This window comes from Tiliqua scincoides, chromosome 6 (genome assembly GCF_035046505.1).
Source record: "Tiliqua scincoides isolate rTilSci1 chromosome 6, rTilSci1.hap2, whole genome shotgun sequence".
Taxonomy (NCBI): Eukaryota; Metazoa; Chordata; class Lepidosauria; order Squamata; family Scincidae; genus Tiliqua; species Tiliqua scincoides.
This window is the reverse complement of record NC_089826.1, coordinates 54,034,913-54,056,137: the sequence shown is the minus strand read 5'-3', so window position 1 is coordinate 54,056,137 and position 21,225 is coordinate 54,034,913. Positions and strand designations below refer to the sequence as shown.

The 21,225-nt window shown below is 45.0% G+C and overlaps 1 protein-coding gene and 1 pseudogene across 1 annotated transcript in view; one reads left to right on the top strand and one right to left on the bottom strand.

Moving 5' to 3' along the window:
- Window positions 1-21,225, bottom strand: part of GALNTL6 (polypeptide N-acetylgalactosaminyltransferase like 6) — a 629,228-nt gene that overhangs the window by 10,484 nt on the left and 597,519 nt on the right. Inside the window, exons 9-11 of the mRNA XM_066631983.1 lie at window positions 20,755-20,976; window positions 11,739-11,855; window positions 3,169-3,318 (exon numbers count right to left, since the gene is read on the bottom strand). Of these exons, the coding sequence (XP_066488080.1) occupies window positions 3,169-3,318; window positions 11,739-11,855; window positions 20,755-20,976 (489 nt within the window). The remainder of the gene's footprint in view (window positions 1-3,168; window positions 3,319-11,738; window positions 11,856-20,754; window positions 20,977-21,225) is intronic.
- On the top strand, window positions 19,781-19,898 carry LOC136656565 (5S ribosomal RNA; annotated as a pseudogene).

The window sequence follows — 21,225 nt, the reverse complement described above, 5'->3', positions numbered from 1 at the left end:
TCAGCAGAGAGAGGAACATTTTATCTGTGCCTGCTGGCATATGCTGCACAGTTAGGAGTACTCTTATTTTACTGATCATCCGCTGAATTCCAAATTAAAAAGGTGATAGGCCAGGATCAGAGGGCAACACCAGAGGCTGTATTTTATCACACACTCACAAAACACCTGGTACATTAGGCACCAATGAAGTGATTCATGTCATCAAGCTTCTTTCCAGCAGCCTGGATCAGCACGGAAATAAATTGACTTTGGTTTCTGAGGAACAGACTGCGGTTGAAGCAGTACAAAGTCAGATCCTTATCTGGCATAAATGGAGCTTTTTCAGGTAACTTCAAAGGAACTGTGCCAGCATGTATAATGTGAGGATCTACTACATCTCTTCTGTCTGCCTTACAGATGGCACCTCCACTCGGAGGAGAATTCAATTCACTATAAAGTCTATTCGGTGCTTCTCTGACTGCAGTGTACTTAGTAAACAAATTGACTGATCAAACACACAGTATGAATGGCAAGAGTGTTTGCTCCATCCTACCCCTCCACACACACGAGCCCTGAAGACTTTCCCGCTGCAGTTTCAGATATTACAAATCCTTGCAGATTTGCCACCTGCTGTTTCCTCACCACCCCCAGAGGCATCTGACATCTCTGCACTGATTCTTCTACACCTCTCTATATGTTCCCTTGAGGCTTGGCCTCCATTCACCCAGCATATTTATATTGCCAAACTGCATGTTCTAATTTTACCTCCTCCTTCCAGAGAAAAATAGCAGCTCTATTCCACTTTCACTGCCTCCAAGAATCCTCAGAAATTTATAACCCAATCCTACCTAAATCCTCACATGGTGATACAGAGGTGCTGGCATGGCCTCTGCTACATCCTGTGGGGGTGTTTAGGCTGATGGAGGTAAGGGGACATTTGTAAGCCCCAGCAGCCACAACGGGTCAACTTGGATCTGCCTAAGTTGATCCAGCTGTGAAGTCCATGCAGATGGATCAGGCCCGGGAAGGGTATTTGGATATGGTGCGCGCTGGCACAGCCAATTCCACCTCCCTTCCAGGTCCAATCTACCCATCCTCTGCCACATCTCCTCCCTGTTCCACCTTCTCCCTGCCCTCCCCATATCCCTGCACTGGACTTACCTGCTCCGGCAAGCATCCTGACAGCTGCCAGTGCATGCAGGAAAGCTCCAGACCTTCAGCCACACGCCAGCAGCTTAAGCACCAGCAAAGCACATAAAGGCACTTTTGCGACAGCCAGGAAGCCTTCTCTGGCACTCGCACAACATCTGCACAACAATTTTACGCATAACATCAATGCCCAATGGAAAGCTAAATGGGCAGTCGAACACTCAGAAACAGGTAGTTATATAGATGATCCTACACGTAAAGTGCCAGGTTTCAACTTACCTCGCCAGCATTGGAAAACTTTGAATAGGATTCGTACCCTACATGGTGTTAGGACTCAATGTTTAAATGGGGGCTAGTATCTACCCCACAGTGTGATTGCGGGTTCTCCCACCAAACCATATACCACATTGTGTCTGGCTGCAAACTGAGGGTGTATACTGGCCCATGGTCTGACTCTTTCAATGAAGGTAATTCTGTCTTTGAATGGCTAGACGAACTGAGCATTGGCATTTGATCTAGTCTACTTGATATATTTCATGTATTATATGCCATACGCTAAATAAATAAATAAATGCGACAGTGTCTGCTGATGGAAGGCATATTCTGCTGGTGCAGGGTTTAAATAGAATTGGGCCAGTAGTTTGTTAATGTGTTTAGACTTCTACATAAGATTCCTAGCCTAGGCTCAAAAACTCAGAATGCTCACAGTTGTCTAGAAAAAGGGAATGACTGTCGAACAAGTCAAAGTATGTAGTGTAGTTTGGCCTTTAATCTATTCCTGTGTTAATGAATGCTACTGTGAATAATAGCAAACTAGAAACCCTCCACCACCACCCCATGAGATTAAGGGCAACATTGTGCTCTCTCTCCTTCTGGGTTGTATCCGGATTGTGCTGAATATCATATGTCTATATCAATACTGTGTGATACACGTTTCCCATGCTCTGAGTATGAATAACTTGTATACAGGAGAAAGGAAGGGCAAGGGTGAAGATCATGGAGGTAGCAAAAATGGCCCATTGGGTTACCTATGCCTAAGCCTATGTGCTCACATGAAGGGACAGAGTGAGGAATGCATCATGTGCAGGGAAATGACTGTGGCAAGACTGGATTTGAGTAATTTAGGGCACAATCCTAACCCCTTATGTCAGTACTTTCTAGCACTGGCACAGCAGTGCCAATGGGACATGTGCTGCATCCTGCAGTTGGGTGTCACTCACGGAGGCCTCCTCAAAGTCAGGGAATGTTTGTTCCCATACCTCAGAGATGCATTGCCCTTATGTCAGTGCTGGAAAGCACTGATATAAGGGGTTAGGATTGCGCCCTTAAAGTTGGTGGACCCCAAAGAAATTGTGCTATGGGATGGCGATAGATAGATGAGATTGAAGCACCAGCATTCTAAGAACTACAGGCATCCACTGTAGCTGAACTGAAGTCTTCAAGTGAAGGTTAATCAAGGTTACTTGCTTGGCACCCATTTCTTATGCAATCAATTGACATTTCAAACCACTGTTACAGTAACTAGTAAATGTGAATGAGTAAAGGTCAGGCACATTTTCCATCAGAGCCCATCTATTTTTAGTGTAACGTAAAAGCATTTTGAAATGTATAGTAATTGCCATCTTGGCCCAGAGCCCTTGGATTGAAAACCACCTTGTTTTGTGGGATCCACAGGCCGATCTTTGAGATATTTTATACTTATTGCATGCGCTTGGTGCAAGCTTACCGTGTCTGGCATGGGCTGGGTCTTCTGCTAGTGCGTGGAGATTGGCATGGGCCTTTGCGTTAGTGTCGGCAACTGCTATGCCGTTGCAAGGTGCTTTATGATACTTTTGCAATGGCAAGCACCAATGCAGCACTCACTATGCTGGCATGGAGGTTGCTTAGGATTTTGCCATAAGTCTGCAAAGATTCACATTGTGAATTTTTTTTTTTTAAATTAAGCTAAGTTGGTGGATTGGTGGTAAAAAGCACAGCAGTTAGTCAATAAAAAACTCACAGTAGTCCAATGGCTTCTTAAATATCCAAAGGTACACCAACCTTTCTATAACTCCAGTGTTGGTTGCCCTTCATACCGTGACAGTCATAAAGTGTGACAGGGCTACTGTGTGAAACAGCATCAAAGCAGAATTTCCTTGTGTGAAGAGGTTCTCCTGGGCGGATGTCTTCTCTCCAACCAAAAGTGAAGAGCTAACAAAAACAATGAAGCATAATGATGATACTTGGCCTTTCAATGACACGACAGGCATAGGGTAATAGGAAACCATTATATCTGGTTTCTCTTTTGCAGAACATCTCAGTAGATGTCAACCAATAATTAAACCGAAGTTGTTTGGCTTCAGTGCAGCCGTTAATAACAGGCTAGCGCATCCCTCAAGAATAATGGCAAGGCTTTGGCAAAGAACCAAAACAATTACAAGGAAAGAGCACCTGAATACAGAAAAAGATGTGCCATAGTTATTGAGAAAATACTTGTTACACGAAAGAGGAACTATACCATTATACAGAACAAGTCAAATGAATCTCAAGATAGCGGGTGTTGCGAATGAAGCCAAGCAGAAAGAGCTGAGGGGAAGGCTCTCAGGCACAATGAGACATATGGCCTGCTCCTATCCAGGCCTTACACTGAGAGATTATTGTAAGGGCAGGCCTGCTATCACATAAGCCACTTTGACAACAAGTGGTTTGCTACTGATGGTGCAGGAGTAAGGAAGTCCTGTGCCAAGAGCTGCAGACCGCTAACCTCTGCTGGAGCAGGTAGGTTGACAAGCAGGAGAGGATCAGGGCAGATTGGGCAGGGCCAGGCTGGGGTCAGAAGAGGAGATCTTTGTAGCAGCCATGAGCACTGATATCCTATCCTCTCTTCCCGGGCAAGACCCACCCCTTGGAGTCTCCTTGGACTTACATCAGCAAAAGAGCTGGCATAGGTTTGAGAAGGCCCATTGGAGGCCAAGCAGCCTATGGAGAGGTAAGTAAGGAAATTCTTTACTTACCTCTCCTGGCCCAGCTGCCCCCCCCCCACCCACTCATAGCATGCTTCTGGCGTAGTGAAAGCTAGTTTCCTAGCCACCATAGAGAGAGTTTTCCTAGCCACCATAGAGGGCTAGTTTTTTAGTCACCATAGAGGGAGTACATCCCTCTTGGGAAATTTTGGAACTTGGGAAAACTGGTATTTGCAAAAAAAAGCTGATTTTTTATACACAGATTTGACTGAACATGAAAGGCAGCTGCAAATGAGAAGGAATGTGCTGATCCCTGGAGAAGGGGAAAAAAGCATTTCTTTAAAATCACAGTTTAAAAAAAACTGCTTTTCTTACTGTTGTAGAGAGACAGGCATGCAAGCGATTAGAGGTATAACCTAATTATCTACGGATTTTTCACCTGTGGAAAAATCCATGCATTTTTCTTTCTCAATGCAGTGAGAAGGTCCCTTTAAATTAAAGGAAAACAGTCATTTAACAATACCTGGTTAATGCGAGAGAGTGCAGTCGACTGACAATCCATCAATCGTTCTCTCTCCAGGCACTTAGAATGGCTTCACTCCAAGGCAAGCAACCCCTCCCTTCCCCCTGAGCATGTGAAAGTAAGGTAATCACTTTGCTCTGGGTGAAGGGAGGGGTTGCTGGCTCAGAGTGAAGCCTTTCTAAGTGCCTGGAGAGAGACTGAATGAGGGGTTGTCTGCTTAATGACTCTGTCTTACATCACAAAGGCTGCTTTTAAATTGCCTAGCAAAGGGACACTGTTTTTAAATGGATTTGCATTAATGCGATTTTTGTCATCCAGGTGAGTTCTGGGAACAGAACCCTCATGAATAATGAGACTCAACCTGTATGTTATACTTGCAGTGGGAGAAAGCTGCTATGCAGCGGCTGTTTCCTGTGGTGTTTTTAATTTGTGCTCAGTCTAAAGACTTATTCTTTGATGATTTACAGTTGAATGCATAATTGATTATTCTTGCTCTTCTTTCTATAATAAAAAGGTGACCTCACTGCGTTTCTCACAAATAGATGCACATTATAGTTGATTTGGAAGTGTCAGCAAACAAGCAAAAAACCCTGTCACTTTTTCAGTCACCCCGATTGTGTGGGTGGGCAAAGAGGGCTAATGTGTGTTAAAAACTAATTAGTTCACCCTAAGTCATCTAGTAATTGCTGCTTCTGCTCTCACCTTCCACCTTCACCATCTTTACCTTCTCTCAGAGGGTTAAGTCTCTACATGAAATCTCTAGTTTCTCTTTTTTCCGACATTTCTGAGTTCCATTCAACCTTCTCCTCTAAATTGAGCTGGGATCTCTCAAGGCTATGAATTGTCAGTGTAATTTCTCTCTTTTGTCACTTCCCTCTCTGAGCCAAGGCTATAAAACTCACTTAGTATCCCCTCTTCTGTAGCTACTAACTCCATTACAGCTCGTTAGAGCCCTTTGTCTGGTCGTTAGAGCAATCGCAGAGGTTTATGGGGAAGGAACAGCAGCCCACTCCATCAGACACTGTACTAGAAGGATGTATCAGAGGACTTATAATGAAAAAATGGATGGCTGAGGCCTGCCACAGTTTTCAGTCTTGAAACCAGCTGTGGATAAAGTCATTTGACCTGGGACAAAGAACCATCTTTCTTTTTTTTCCTTTTCTTTAAAGGTATGGGCCTTTATTTATCAAGACTTCTATGCCTTCCAGCATTTAGGTCAGGCACCATTAAAAGGGATCATTAACTGTGCCACTAGTTCATCTCTCTTACAATTCCTCAGATTTTCCAGGACAATCAATTTATAGCATAGGAAATGCATGTGTGTTATTCATTTGTTGCACTAGTTCAAGGGAGCACTTTTCTGATTTGCGTAGTTCTCCATCTGTAATATTTTGATGATCAGAAATTGTAATTCTTTCCTAGTGATGTCTCCATTGCTGTTAAGAGTGCTCTTAGTAAATGTTAAGAATGCCTGTGGCATACTAACAAATGTCTGTCTGATTGTTTGACTGCCTGCCTGCCTGTCTCTCTCTTCTCTGATGTAGCTAAATCAAAATGATTGCCAGAGAGATCACCTCATCCTTACTCTGGCAAAGCAATGTCTGTATGCTCAGGATATGCCTGAGTCCTTTTCTGACACTCCATCATACTGTGAAAGTCAGACTTAATTTTATCTCTCACCGCTCCTCACTTTGTGAATGCTGTAGCTATTTTCTCATTTTTTTTTTTCCATAGGCATCACAGAAGTCAACTTACAGGGAACCTGCTGAGGTTGTTTATCATGTCAACAGCAGGGAAAGCAGTGGTATACGAGGCTGAAGGCAGCAGCAAGCCTTTTTCAGTTCCCACTCAGTTCCTGCATGATTTCTTCAGCACTGAAGCTAAAACAAAGCAATAGACAGCCAACGGCTTTGCTGGGGGTGGTGATGGTGGATAGTAGATAACCAAAGGATAAATGATACTGACAAGGCAGGAGTACAGTGAGGACTCCAGCAGTTAGTTAAAAGTGTAATAAGGATCACCACACAGGGCATTTGCAGGTGCCACATGGTGGCAGAAGTGTATGAGTTCCAGAATGCATTCAGGCATAAGTACAGAAGATGCAACAAAGATCCAAACAGAGCAAACACTATTTGGGAACTTGTCCTGGTATGGTTAGACTTTTTTTTTTCCTGACAGAGTAATAGGCTATCTCTGGTTGCCAAGCTGGTTCCCATGACTGGTTTCTCTCATTCAAAGTGAGTTTATTTATTTGAATCACTTGCATTCCAGCATGGTGTTTCTCTTCCCAGGGTGCTATGACTTTAGTAGTAGGTCTGGTCAGGGCAGGAGGTCTGGTCTAGAGGGTAGAGCCTCTGTTAGCCCAAAGATAACATCAGAAGGTCGCCAATTTGAGGACACGGGCAGCTCCCTGAATGGCTGAGAAAGGCGAGACCTTGAATAAGCTGACAAGCCCAGCTGAGTGATTCCACCTGCTCTTGGTGTGAGCAAGAAGCGTCTTGGCTGCCCTCCACGTGAGAGATGGAGCTGCTTGTCAGCCTGCGTGGGAGAATTGGAGGCCAGAAGTGAGACCAAACCAGGAAGATCCATTCTGAAATGTTGTTGGTTCTTGAAAGAGAGAACCTCTATGATTGTAAAAATCCCCTTGAGGGATTTAGAAACACCTGCCTATGTAAACCGCCTTGAATAAAGTCAGAGGAGTAATCTGATGACCAGAAAGGCAGTGTATAACTACCTAGTTACACTGGCGCTGCTAGGGAGGTGCGGGGGGTGAGGGCCGCACCAGGTGACACGCCCTGGGGGGAGGACGCGCTAACATTGCGGGGTTAGGAGGTACTACATTATGCCATACACTGTTGGATGCAGAATGGGCAGTGGAGTGCAGTGCCAGAAACAGAACTGAAATCGCTCATTTCGTTCAAACGTTATGGGCAAAAAACCGGAAGGAAAAATGCATGGAGCCCTATAGAAAGTGAAAGTGAGCCGTATCGCGCATTTACTCGCGAGTAGGCATACTTGCCATAGTCCTTTGGAAAGGGCAGGCTGAGAGGAATCCAATGACACCATAATGGTCCCAATCCAATGAATACAGCCCCCCAAAAACACCCGAGAAGCTGCAAATCTGAGCCTGAAACGAAGCCATGTGGCTGCGTTTACTCGCGAGTAGGCGGACTTGCCTTAGTCGAGGCAGGCTGAGAAGCTCCAAGGACGTCTGGTCCTCATCCAATGAGTGCAGCCCCCCAAAACACCGGAGAAGGAGGTTCCTCCCTCCCAGCTGCCTCCCTCCAAGTTTACGGAGCCTTATGGAAAGCAAAGCAGCCTCATGTCGTGTTTACTTGTGAATAGGCAGACATGCCTTGGCTGGTGGTCAGGCCAAGGCAAAGGGTAATGTGAGGACACCAGAAGGGTCCTGATCCAATGGAGCTGGAGCGCAACAGAAGGCAGCCTCCCCTCCCCCCCTAAAAAGAACAAAAAAGTGGCTTGAACTGGTAAGGGGAAGTTTTCTATTTTGCACTTGCAAAGCCAGGTGGGTCTTTATTCTGATATGCCTGAAATAGAAGAACTTTAAACTGGGTACTGGAGAGGGCTGGAAATCTCACTGATTCTTTTTTTTTTTTGGGGGGGGGGGGTGTTATTGCAGGCAGACTTCAGAGTAAGCCCAATTGACCACTATGGAACTTACTTCAGAGTAGACATGCATAGGATTGGGCTTACAGGCTGCAATCCTACCCACACTTTCCTGAGAGAAAGCCCCATTGACCACAATAGAACTTACTTCAGAGTAGATTCACTTGGTGGTACAGGATTGGCTCCCCCTTACTTAATTATTTTATTTTAATGTAATTATTTATAATTCTTTATTTTAATTGCTTGATGATGTCACTTCTGGCCATGACATCACTTCCAATGGGTCCTGGACAGATTGCCATTCTAAAAAGTGGGTCCCAGTGTTTGAAAAGTTTGAAAAGTTTGAAAACTGCTGCAATAAGTTGTTAGTAAGTTGACACGGGGTGTGTGTGTGTGTGTGTGTGTGTGTGTGTGTGTGTGTGTGTGTGTGTGTGTCTACAAGTTTTCAAAATCACTAAAATCAGAATTTGGAGGAATAATTCCATCATGTTATATATCAATCAATGCGTCATTTCATGCAGAATGCAATGAAACAATCCACATTAAAATATCTGTGTTCTAACAAAAGGTACAGCCGCCAAAAAACCGGTGGGGTGGGAATATGGTAGATCACCACGCCCACTTGGGGCATTGCCCCGCCCACTACATGGGGTGACGCGCAGGCCTCCCGCACTGGATGACGTGAATCCTAGTGATGCCACTGCTAGTTATTATTATTATTATTAGTAGTAGTAGTAGGTAGATTGCACTAGTAGGAGATCTGGATTCCAGCCAGGATGCTCACCAGGTGATTTGGGGCCAATTACCAGTTAGCTACCTCACCAGTTTACTGCAGGGCTGAGATGCAGGGGTGGTGGCAAGAGAAAGAAAGGACCAGGCATGTTGCCTGAGACTCTTCATTGGAAAGGTGGGATATCCATGTGATCAACAGCAAGAATATCAGTAAATCAATGAACCATTCAAAACTCAACATTACACAAGTTATAACAGGAAAGCCATCCAAAAGGTTCAGTGCAGTGGAAATTGGTTTAAGCAATAATCTCAAACCTGATGAAAAAAGTGGTTTTTTTTCAATTTTCCAGCACTGGTGCAGCCGCAATGCAGCCCCAAGGTAGGGGAACAAATGTTCTCATGCATTGAGGAGGCTTCTGTGACGGCCTCCCCACCACAGGATGCAGTGCATGCCTCAGTGGTATGGTTGCACTGGCACTGGAAAATCGGATAGGATTGGGCCCTTATATGGTAAAATAAATCAATAAATGGTTATCTAATATATAAATATCTCATGTCCATTATTTTAAAAACCAGGTACTAATATTGATTAGCATACCTTCTGACTTACTTCAGGTATGGCACAGCTCTTTAAGTAGTGCTAGAAAGAGGGTTATGTTTATTCCGTGGAATGGAAATGGGCAACAATATTTTAATATTGCAATCTGGTTTCTATCAAGTTGAATTTTAAGATGATTATCTTATTTGTTCCATCAGTCTAATTCAATCTAGGATGAACTCTTCCTCTTTGAGACATTGACAATATCCCACAGTTTGAACGTTTATTAACTTTCCTGTCTTACTAGGTGAGGCTTGGGCTCTGCTTGTCTAGTGCTGCCCTCTGCTGATACTTTTAGGAACTACATATTTCAAATAAAAATTATTTTCCCGGTCCACTAGGAGAGTAAAAAAAAATCCAGAAAAGCAACGGTAGTGCAATAGCTTTTGTTAGAACCAACCTGAATGTTACAAAGCAGTGTTCAAACTTTAGAGTTTTTGAGAACCCTTCTACAGGCTACATGTTTATTAAATTGTACAAAAAAAGTAGGTGGGAAAGAAATTTCAGGGCATGATGAAAGAGACCTGAGACTATTTATGAAGCTGCCTTGAGTCAGACTACTGCACTAAGTAGTTCAGCATTATCTGTACTCACTCATGGTGCCTCTTTAGCAATCCTGCAAACAGGAATCTTCTCCAGCCTTGCAAGGGATTAAACCTGGGATGTTCTATATGCAAAACAAGTGCTGTACCACTGAGCGACAGCCCCACCAACTACCAAATGGCAGAGACTCTTCCATCATACTCTGCAACATCTGTTTCAGCCTCCTTCCTTTTTTGTATTGTTAAGCATCTAGACCACAAGAGAATTCTTTTGAACTCAAAAGTGTAGTAGCTACAATGATCTTGGGCCAGTCACTGTCTGTCAGTTTAGTCTATCTTATAGGGCTGTTGTGAGGATAAAAGGAAGGGCAAGAGCCATATACACTTCCACGTATGGAGAAAAAATGAGAAAAAATGCATATTGTAGTTGGTCTAATTCCAATAGCCACTATCAAATGGACATTGCAGCAACACTGCCAGTGCAATCCTGTGCATGCCTACTCAGAAGTAAGTTCTATGGCATCCAGTGGAACTTAGAGCCCGATTCTATCCCCCTGGCATTATGCCCCCCCCCCCCGCACACACATTATGCTGGCAGAAGGAGGAGGATGCAGGCAGAAATCACAGTGAGGCAAGCCTGTTGCTGGTAGTCAGATGTGCTCACAGAGAAAATTCCATCCTCCAGTGTGAGCTGAATGGTGGTGGGGCAGGAGGTGGGTTGAATAGGGTAGGGAAGGAGAGGAAAGGGAGGAATTTCTGGGCAGGGAGGGGATGGGGTGGGAGGTGGAATGGGGAGTGGAGGGGGTGGGATCAGTGGCACATAAATGCAACCAAATCCCATCCATCTCCCTTTATGTCACCATTACACTCCTTTGTTTTGTTTTACGCTTCTTTGTTTGCCGCAAAATAGCTGGTACAGGATCAAGGAGACCCATCAAGGCTTTCCCCAGGGCAAGGGAACAAAAGGGCCCTTACCCTGAGCAGACCTCTGCAACTACCCACCTCCACAACCTCCCCAACCCAACCTCCCCACCTCCTCAACCAGATGTAGTGCACACTCCACTGGGCCACTTGCATTTATGGGGTGGGGGGGGAGGTAGAATTGGACTGCCTCTCCTGGCTCCACAGGTAAAAGATTGCAGCCTAAGTCTGGTTTTGACAATTCACACCACATCTGCAAAAAACTGCAGCTTGCATTAAGTACCACTGAATGTCCAAATGCTGTTCAAAAAGGAAAGTACAGATTTTGTCTAACTTTTCGCATCCGACGGCTTGGCTCTAGTGCGACGCTCAAGCCTCTTCTTCCAGTTGTAGTTTAACGTTTTGCCTCTATTCCATGCTGGCATTTCTCCTCCAGAGTATTTGTTCAGTTACATGCCCTTTATTAAACCTAATAACATTGACAGCTACAGTGAGAAGCATTTCTATCTGGTCTGTTTCACATATGATATTTTTGCTCTCCAAACCATTTATTTGCACCTGAGCCATCTCCTCACAAGAGGGTATACCAACAGTGATGATGATGATGATGATGATGATGATGATTAACAATAACAATAATAATAATAATGCTTGCTAGAGCAGGTGCCCTAGGAAAGCTCTCTAGAAGCTTAACAAGGGAAGGAATCAGGTGAAAGGCCAAATACCTGTTCATGTGACCACGTCCGCTCAGAGCCATCTTTCACGCAGATATCCAGCCTGAGCTCAGTCCCAGTGCCTCCATGCTTACTGTCCACACAGAGGTTTGCTGCCACGTTTCGGATCTGTAAAAGCAACAACCCACATTATGCATTGCAGAGCAGTTCAATTTTGCTGAAAAGGCAGAGGAGGAAGTGGGCAGAAGTTGCAGGTGGGCTCTTTGGGTTCAGCCCAAAACTGCTATTAGGGAAGGCTTTTCATCGAGTAGCAGCTGAGTTCCCCGCACTTGTGGTGTGACAAGAAGAAAAGATCCCATTGGTGCCCATCAGTGATGTACGAAGGTCACTGGGGTGGCCTCTTAGTCACCATCTGGCAGCCTGGCACCTGGAGCTGTGGGCCCCCTGGCTACTCTCTTTGTACTCCATTGGCGCCCATGGAACTTTTTTCTATTCATATATGTGGAAGGCTGATGCAGATCCAGACCATGGATACAGGAGAACAGATGAAAGTGCATTAGATGAGTCAGGCCATTCAGTACTATTGTCTACCCAGATTGGCAAAGACTCTCCAGGGTTTCAGATAGAAAGTTTTCTCTGCCTTAACTTGGAGATGCTGGGACTGAACCTGGGACTTTCAGCATGAACACTGCCACTGAGCTAGAGCCCCTTCACAGCTATGATGGTGATGAAGATTAAAGCCACCCTCCCCCCCAATCCCCATTCTGGTTCTGATTGGTGGAATTTCCCAATTCAGCTGCTACTCAGTGAAAAATAAGCTTGTCAGTTCTAATAACAGACTTGAGCTGCAATCCTGTAACTCTTAACTGGGAGTAAGTTCCATTGAATTCAATGGGGCTTATTCTGAGTAGACATACATAAGATTGTATGTTTAATGTCCCTTGTAGTTTGGCCCTAAACTGACTGGTGAATGTGCAAAAACACCAGTAATTCTGCCCACTGGCAGTAAAGCAGCGCTCAAATGTCATCCCACTTCTTTGCTGGTGGTCCTAAAACTATCCTATTTCTTTTCTACAGACATAACTGAATGGGGCCTAATTTGAAATGAAACCACCCCACTTCCTTCTCTTCCCACTTGGAGCACTGCATGAAGGCTTGGCCAATGAGCAGCCATTAACAACACTGACAGGGTTTTTTGCAAATGACCTGGTCAAGGTGAAGAATCTCCAATGGGGGGGGGGGAGATAATGTGAAAAGCAATGGTGTAGCTACTGGGCAGCAGCATGGTAAGAACTGCAGATGCCTCAGTGTGCCCATGTAGCAGTCTGTCCCACACTGTCACTGCCTGAAATAGCTCTGAAGCCGAGTGGGAGGGGCTGCTGACATGGCGCAAGGCCTGCAGTACTTACTGCACCAATAGCTATGCCACTGTTTTTCACATTCTCTTCCACCCACTGGAGATTCTTCACCTTGACCTGGTAATTTGTAAAAATCCCTGCCAAGGTTGTTGAAGATAAATGACTCTCAGGTTCTGTTCTCAGGGGACCCCCAAACAACAGGTACTCATTTTCTTCTTTAATTGCTGTTATGTTAAAACAAAACACTGTTGTTGCAGAAACCCCCAAGGAAACCCTGTCTCTGGTCTTCTGGGATAAGTGCGGTACAGGAGACATGACTTGGGCATATCATATTTTACCTTTTATTCAAGCCTCCCAGCCCAAGGGTTAGAAGAGAATCCTCCCTGAGGCAAAGTACTGTTAGGTGCTATTATAGTTACGCAAAAGTGCTTATCAGCTCAGGTGAAGAGAAGTACGAAATATGAAAAGCTACTGCAGGAAATTGTGAATTTGGTTAGTGGTCGAGGAGGAAAGGGTGTAGGTCCTCTGCAGGGGATAAGGTGCAGGTGAAAAAGCACCTGGGGTGATTTTGAGTAGAAAAACTATTGGAAGGGAAAGGATAACACCCCTCCTTTCTACCATTCTTTCTATCAGATCTACAACCTTCCACAGTTGCTTTTCATTACACATGTGAGCCAATATTACATGCATCCAACATCTTATATATAGGCTGGCTTTTAGGTGGCCAGCTCTTAAGTACTTTATACACAAATAGATGAAATTGTACTGTTTACCTGAAGCCCACTGCTTGTTATCCTGATCTAGGCAGGGGTAGCATCAGGGGTTGGCCAGGTAGGGCACTGGTTGAGGACCTATGCCTACCAAGGGTCCACCTAGTTGGGCCAACAGTGAGTCCTCAATACTGGTGATAGTGGTACCTCCCAAAGTGCCATCTGGGTGGATAGACAGCAACATGGGAGTCCAGAGCAGAGCCCCCAGCAACCTGTACCTGGCACTCCTGTGGAGGGATTTCAACTGGTCTTCACAAGATAAATTCAATTTCTGAAACGCCTTTTTGAAAATCATCTGCAATATAACACGTTCACTAGGCAAACAGCAGCCTTAAGCCAGTGAAGCAGTGGTTATTGAGTGCTTTATTAGTGTTACCGCTGATAGACCAGCCATATCTGATGCCCAGAAGCTGTCCTTGGAAGACAGGCTGGGGAAAAAAAAGCAGAGCAGCATGGCAAGTGCTGGTGGCAAGGACTGCTGGTGCCAAGTTTATTCTGCAATTACATGCATGGGCTTTTTTGGGTTATGCAACGAGCTTACGGAAAATTTTTGAGACTGCAAAAGCACAGCACAGCCATCTGACAACTTTCCAAGCCAGTGCAAAGTTGAGATAGCAGGAGCAGAGATAGCAGCCCACAAGGCCACAAGCAGAAAATGTACTCTTTGGCACTCAGGGAAATGCTTTTGCAAGACATATGGCCGGAGAGGGGCTGAAGGATTAGGGAGCTGTAACTCTGAGTGGAAAACCGTGTAAGCCTGTCTCTGTTTTCAGCCAAAGTGAAGGAGCTGAAAGTGCCTTCATTGGAAAAGTGCATGCCAATGAAAGTCCCAAAGCAACTAAAAATAAAAGTACAGCATTGCTCTGGCCCAAAAGACAACTTGGAGTGCTAAGTTCCAGCTACACAGAAATCACAGAATCACAGCTTTGTAGAGGCTGATTGGAGGTTGAAGGTCATCTAATTCAACCTCCGGAATGAAGGCTGGTGGGGCAAATCATACTGTAGAAGTATGCTAGAACTGGGGAGATCTGGTTCAAATCCACAGTTAGCCACGAAACTCATTTGGTGACCTTGGACCAGTCACTCTCTTTCAGCATCACCTCACCTCACAGGGTTGTTGTCAGATCCTTGTACATCATGTCCAAACATTTCTAGCAGGAACAGTTCACGGATATCCATTTTATAACCAGGGATGGGAACTCCAGTCAGGTGACACGAGTCTGAGTCGCAAAAACACATGTTTTTTGCTGAGTCATGTACACTTGAGTCAGGTGTGTCAATGACTCCAGCACTAACTTGAGCCTGAGGCCTCTGACTTTAAAATTCATCCCCACGTGTGCAGACTCAAGTCTGTCTGTGCCTGGGTGTGCTGGCTTACTTTTTTTGCAGTGAGAAAGACCTCATGGGGCCATAAGTGGGAACTGGGCGAGCAGCAGGGAAGTTCCAGCAAGGAGGCAAGGAAGGGTTCATGTTTTGCTTTTCATCAAGCAGGAGAGGGAAGCAGGAAAGGTCTCTCTTGTTCTTCTCTGAAGGAACCGATGATCATTGGAAGAAGGTATTTTTCCTGGACAAGTGAGGGAAGAAGGCAGTGGGGGTGGCAGTTCCTAGCCATCCAGGAGAAACTCATGGCATGGCTCCAGCAGGTTCATTGAATGACTGGCTGCATTAGGATACTTCTGAGTAGAGCTGCAAAGGATTGGGCCAATATTTATTTACTAAATTTCTACCCCGCATTATCTCCCTAAAGGGCCTATCCCTGAGTCTCCCCTTTCATGTAGTGGAGTCCACCTTCACATATTCCAAGGAAGCACTACAGATAATACCCCAGCATCTTGGAATCCAGGAACAGTTTATGCTCTTTAAGGAATGCCTCAGTAGCAAAGATCAGACACATCCCCACAAAACAACTTGAGCTCTTTTGAGAATCTCAGTGTGTGTCCTGGAGTTCCTTAATTGCTCTCTCTCTTTCTCTCTCCCCTGCCCCTCACCCTTCGGAAATCGAGATGTAATAAACATTAATGAGAGTACGGCATTTCAAAATAACAATTCACAACACCACTAATCTCTCACAGTGAGAGATGTACATCCTTTCATCTGTTTTTTAAAACCACTGTGACATCCCAGCTACTGTCCTAATTAAGCAAATTTGCTTTAATTTAAAATGGAAAAGATCTTGCTGTGAAAGGAAAACAGAACTGTCAGGCCACCAGTGGTAATGACAGCAAAAGGTCTCACTTTGATGAGATGGAAATATGGATGACTATGTTTATAGCCAGGCATTTTAAAGCAGCAAATAATCCTCACCCTGCTCCCGACTCTCATGCATGGCAGCCTTGGAGCAAATGACTTTGCAATCCTATGAACTATTGTGGTCAAAGGGCTTACTCACAGGCAAGTTTGTATAGGGTTGCAGCCTAAATAAGTGTGATTAAATGTACATAGCCTGGTGAGTCAGGGTTATTCTTATGTGATCTTTTGTAGACACAAACCATCTGTTCTCAAGAGACACTTTCTAAGACTAAGAGCCCAATCCTATCCTCCACCACTCCATAGCATGCAGCCACGCCAATGGAGCATGCTAAAGTAGGGAGGGGCATATGCCGCATTTGCAATAGCATGCATGGAGCTGGTTTAGGATTGGGCTGCCCATGTGGTATCAGTAGGCTGGTGCCCTTTCATAGGCTAGTGTCCTGACTTGGCTGACCTCTGATTCCACCCCAGTTAGTGCCACCTGACTATTGCTCCATGCTTCCAGTCCAATGAGGTCCAGTAACTGGGCTGGGTGAAACCACAGGCTACTACTGTCTGCCATGCAGCATTTAAGAATAGCAAACACCTGATGTAGCAAATGGCCAAAGTATCAACATGAAGCAGTCTCCAGTGCCTGGAATACAGCGAAAATGCTGTTCAACTGAGTGATCTGTTCAGATTATGTACTGTCCTTGAGTATCAAAGTAGGTGCCTTGAAGTGCAATCCAGCATCATGAAAGTCTTCCAGTTCTCCAGATTTACAAAATGCATTTCGCATAACAAAATGATCAGTGACTTGAATTAGAAAGTGGCCACATTGCCTTAGGAGTTAGTTCTTGCTGCTTGCATCCTCTGCTAACCACCTCCTGTTTGCATTTGTTTGCAGACAAAGTAATTGCAAACAAAGAGAAGTGAGTCCTGAGTGCTAAGGGGAGGGGGATTTGAGAACTGGATAACTGAAACAGTGGAGTCTGTGGATATGGGGGGGGGGGCTACTTTATACTTTGGAGCTGCTTAGGTCCTCTTCCTTCTAATTGATCACTGGGGAGGAAAGCATAGATAAAGCAGGGGGAGTTCTGCAAGTTGAACATGGAGAATTTGAACTGCACACAGAGATTGTACAGCATGCAAGAAGAGATCCTTTTTCAACTGTCGCCTTTATACCACAGTAATATTTCAAGTTGGTGGGCTGAGTCATTAAAGCTACATAACTCTCACTGAAACAGATGTCCTTTCATAACGAAGAGCTAGTCAGTTTAAAGCTTTGATTCCTCCCCATCTTTAGAATCTCCCTTCTGGACTTCCATTATCACTGCTGTAAAAACACCAACAACACCACGTGAAATTCATCTGAATTTCTCTAAACACCTCTGAAGGTACCTTCATTTCCTTTCCTTTGGATCTAAGCAAAGGGGTGTGAGAGGATTCTGAGGAGCCAAGCACTAGCATTCAAGAAAAGTAATGAGCCGGCAGAAGAAGGGATGAGAAAAGAGTGTGAAGCAATTAAGGGGACATGATTGATACTTATTATGTATGGTGTGAATGGGGAGAGATACATTTTCCTCCCTCACAATACTAGAACCAAGGATCATTCAATGAAACTGACTTGCAGGAGATTTAGGACAAACAAAAGGAGGTATTTCTGCATGCAGTGCGTAATTAGTCTGCTGAATTCATTGCCACAGGATGTGGTGATGGTCATGAGCTTCTATAGCTTTAAAAGAGGTTCAGACAAATCATGATGGACAGGTCTATCAATAGCTACTAGTCATGGTGGCTATACACTATCTCCAGGTTCAGAGGCAGTGTGCCACTGAATACCAGTTGCAGTGGAACAAAGGTAGGAGAGAAGCATGCCTTTCTGGTCTGCTTGTGGGCCTCCCAGAAGCAGCTGATGGGCCACTGTGGAAAACAGAATGCTGGATGGGCAGCCCAAGACTCTGCTTCCCAGCACCCAGGGATGCAGCGGCACCATAATGGCGGCCGCTTCATCCAATAGGGCTGGGAAGCAGCACCAGGTTTCCTTGGGGTAAGGGAGCTTATACTCCTTTACCCTGTGTAGTGGCCAAGCGGCCCCAGAGGGTCTCTTTGGATCTCCGCCTGCTATTGAGTGGGTGCACAATTGGGAAACCTGTGTTGGATCTCCCAGACCAGAGTGGGGGTTAGGATATGGCAGCAGAGCCTGCCACCATCTCTGCCCCCTCCTGCCCTGTTCCCACTCCCCATCCTCTCCCCTCCCCAAAAACCTCCCCCCTGTCCCGACTCGCCATTCCATTGCGCTTGCTCAGAGCTCCAAGCGACATGTGACTGGCCTCTGCCTGGCACTGGTTCAGCACAGGCTCGCGCTGAGCTGGTGGCAGCGCCAGCCTGGTGGTGAGTGTCACAGGTGTGCGTTACAGCACGTTTGCGACACTCAGTGCCAGCACTGGGCCAGTGCTGGTCCGATTGGATCGGTCCCTAAGCGGACCATTGGCTTGATCCAACCGTGTGTTCCTTCTGTTCTTGTGTTCTTACTTTAACACTTTGATTTGTAAAACATGTAACACAAATGCATTCAGAATTCATTTTTTCCACATCACATCACATCTCTGTTAGCCATCTGCCATGCTACATTCCCCTGGTTTTTTGGAATGAGAAAGCCAAAAGAAAAGAAAACCAGATGGACAATGTACCATTTCAGAAATGCATGGTTGGAGGTATAAAGAAATCAAAAAGAGTAGGGTGCCTCTGTTGCCAAAAGTCACTCTTAGCCTTTTCAAGAATAGCTATTGCAAATCTATCGCCAACTGGCTTTCAAAAGAAACTTATTAGAAAACAGTGTGTGGAGGCGAGGCAAGGGTATACTTGAGCTACAAGCCACAGCAGGGGCTAATGAAAGTCCCCCCTACTACATCCTACCATGATTTGGGGCTGTTCTGCACGTTCTGTTCTGCTGTTCTCTTGAGCTTTTTGTGTCAATGCAAATAATTAAAGGGCCAAAAGCACATGTTTGCACGCATGTCTGATTAGAGCCAAGTTCTAGCAGAGAGAACTCTGCAAGAAGAAAGGCCAAATTTCATAGACTTTTAATGGATTTACGACCTTAAAATATGAAACTACAATCTTGATCTAAGCTGGCCATATTTATCCTTCTACTCCAAGTGAAAATAGAAAAGACGTTGAATAATAGTCCACTTTGGTATGTACTGAGTGCAGTTGGGCTTGGTATAAAGACGCTTTCAGAGAAGAATCAGATGAAGGATGGATCTTTCCTGCCCTTACCTTATCTATTGACCTTGAAAAGCTGTTAATGTTGAAACTGTCAGTCATTATGGAAGAAAAACCCAATCAAGGTGCTGTACTGAAATGGAGACATTACGTATTAGACTCACAGGAAGATGAGCTCCCTAGAGAACAAAATAGCACTAGGTGCCAAGATTTAGGTACCTAATGTAGTCCTGATAAGGCTAAGTCCTACAGTCACATCTTGCTCAGCCTTGAGGTGACTTGATGTGGCTTGTGTCAGTGACAGATGGAGGGACCCATGTGGGTTACCAATGTAGGCTGTGAGTCTGAGACTGGGTGGTTGGTTTCTGCAGTGACTACTAGCCTATTCCAGTCACTTTTTTCTGGTATGCTTCCTATGCATTCAGTTGTGCTTGTACAGCTCTAAACAGGAACTGGCAGGATGTATCTTAGATTAGTGGATCCATGAGGGAGAACACTGTGCTCTGTTTTTCACGGTTTTTCACCCTGCACATGCCCGATCTCATCTGATCTCGGAAGCTAAGCAGGGTCAGGCCTGGTTAGTACTTGGATGGGAGACCACATGGGAATACTGGGTGCTATAGGCTTATACCATAGTCTTTCAAGACTGAAGGTTGGCAACCAATAGAAGTGGGTCCACTCTACAGCATGGCAAACACTTTGCGCAGTTTACCACTTTACCACTGTGGCAAAAACAGTGGTAAGCTTAAAGATTAGGACATTGGTCTTCGAGCCTGCAATATGATTCCAAGAATAAGCATAAGCCTAAATGTCTGAGGTGAGTTTAACTGCAGCTGCAGTTGCTTGATTCAGGGTGTGAGAAAATCCAAGGCATGTATTAATGTTGTGGGTTAACGGATGCTAAAAGGACAGATCTTGTATGTGCTAAAAAAAGGGGGGGGGGAGAGGAGACCACCAGGAAGTAGCAAGGAAGAGGCAGGGAAGCAGAATGGAATGTTTTTGTTGCTGTTGTTGTTTTAAAAAATAGATTTGTCTTCTTCTGTGAATCTGAGCAATTTTTTTAAAATTTACAAAAGGGTATCTATTCACCACCAAGTCACCATTTGCACACAAAAATACTTTGCTTTCGCTCAAATGTAAGAGAATGCACAACCTTGAATGCTCAACAGACATGGAATCATCTATAAACACCAAATCCCATAAATATCTTTTTTTTTTTTTTTGCAGCTGCGGTGCTGCTGTCGCCAGCCTGTGTACCAAATAATTACAATTGAACAGTTTCTTAGTTCAGCAATGGCCTCAGAGGAGGTTCCAATTGCCAGCCGCTCCCTTAATGACCACACTGGCCATGGACGTCAGAACTCATTTTGCAATAACTTTGTCATAATAGCTCTGCTGTAAAGGCAGCGTTGCACCTGACTGGCCTGTGCTAAAGACAGGACCATGCTCTTAAATTGGGTGGTGTTCAAGCATATTCCTCACCTCTCCCCAGGAAGCAGGTGGGGGTTCCACTGGAGGAAAATATTTAGGGACGTCCCAAGCCACAGCAGCCATGAACCACTTGAAGTCCTTGCACTTCAGGTGCTTGCGAAGCTCCTTCTGGGCGGAAATATCACCAGTGGAGAGATGCCTGTACTCAGGCCGCCGCTGGTAAACGTACTCCGCGAACTCATCCATCCATGTTTCCGCCACGCGCTTCAGGTTCTGACCAACAGAAAGCAACAGTCATCTCTTCTAGCTTAGCCTCTGTTTATCTTAACCATGAATATGCACATGCAAATACAGTACAATAGGCCCCTTCCCTTATCTGGCTCTGAGTGGCTGTGCATTAAGCAAATGGAAGCCTTTCACATTTAAATGCGATTAGAGCCTGCTCAAAATCAGACTGATGGGTTCATTCTCTTAAAAAACAACAGCACTTTGCTGCAATTACTGAAAGGGACTTAATTAACG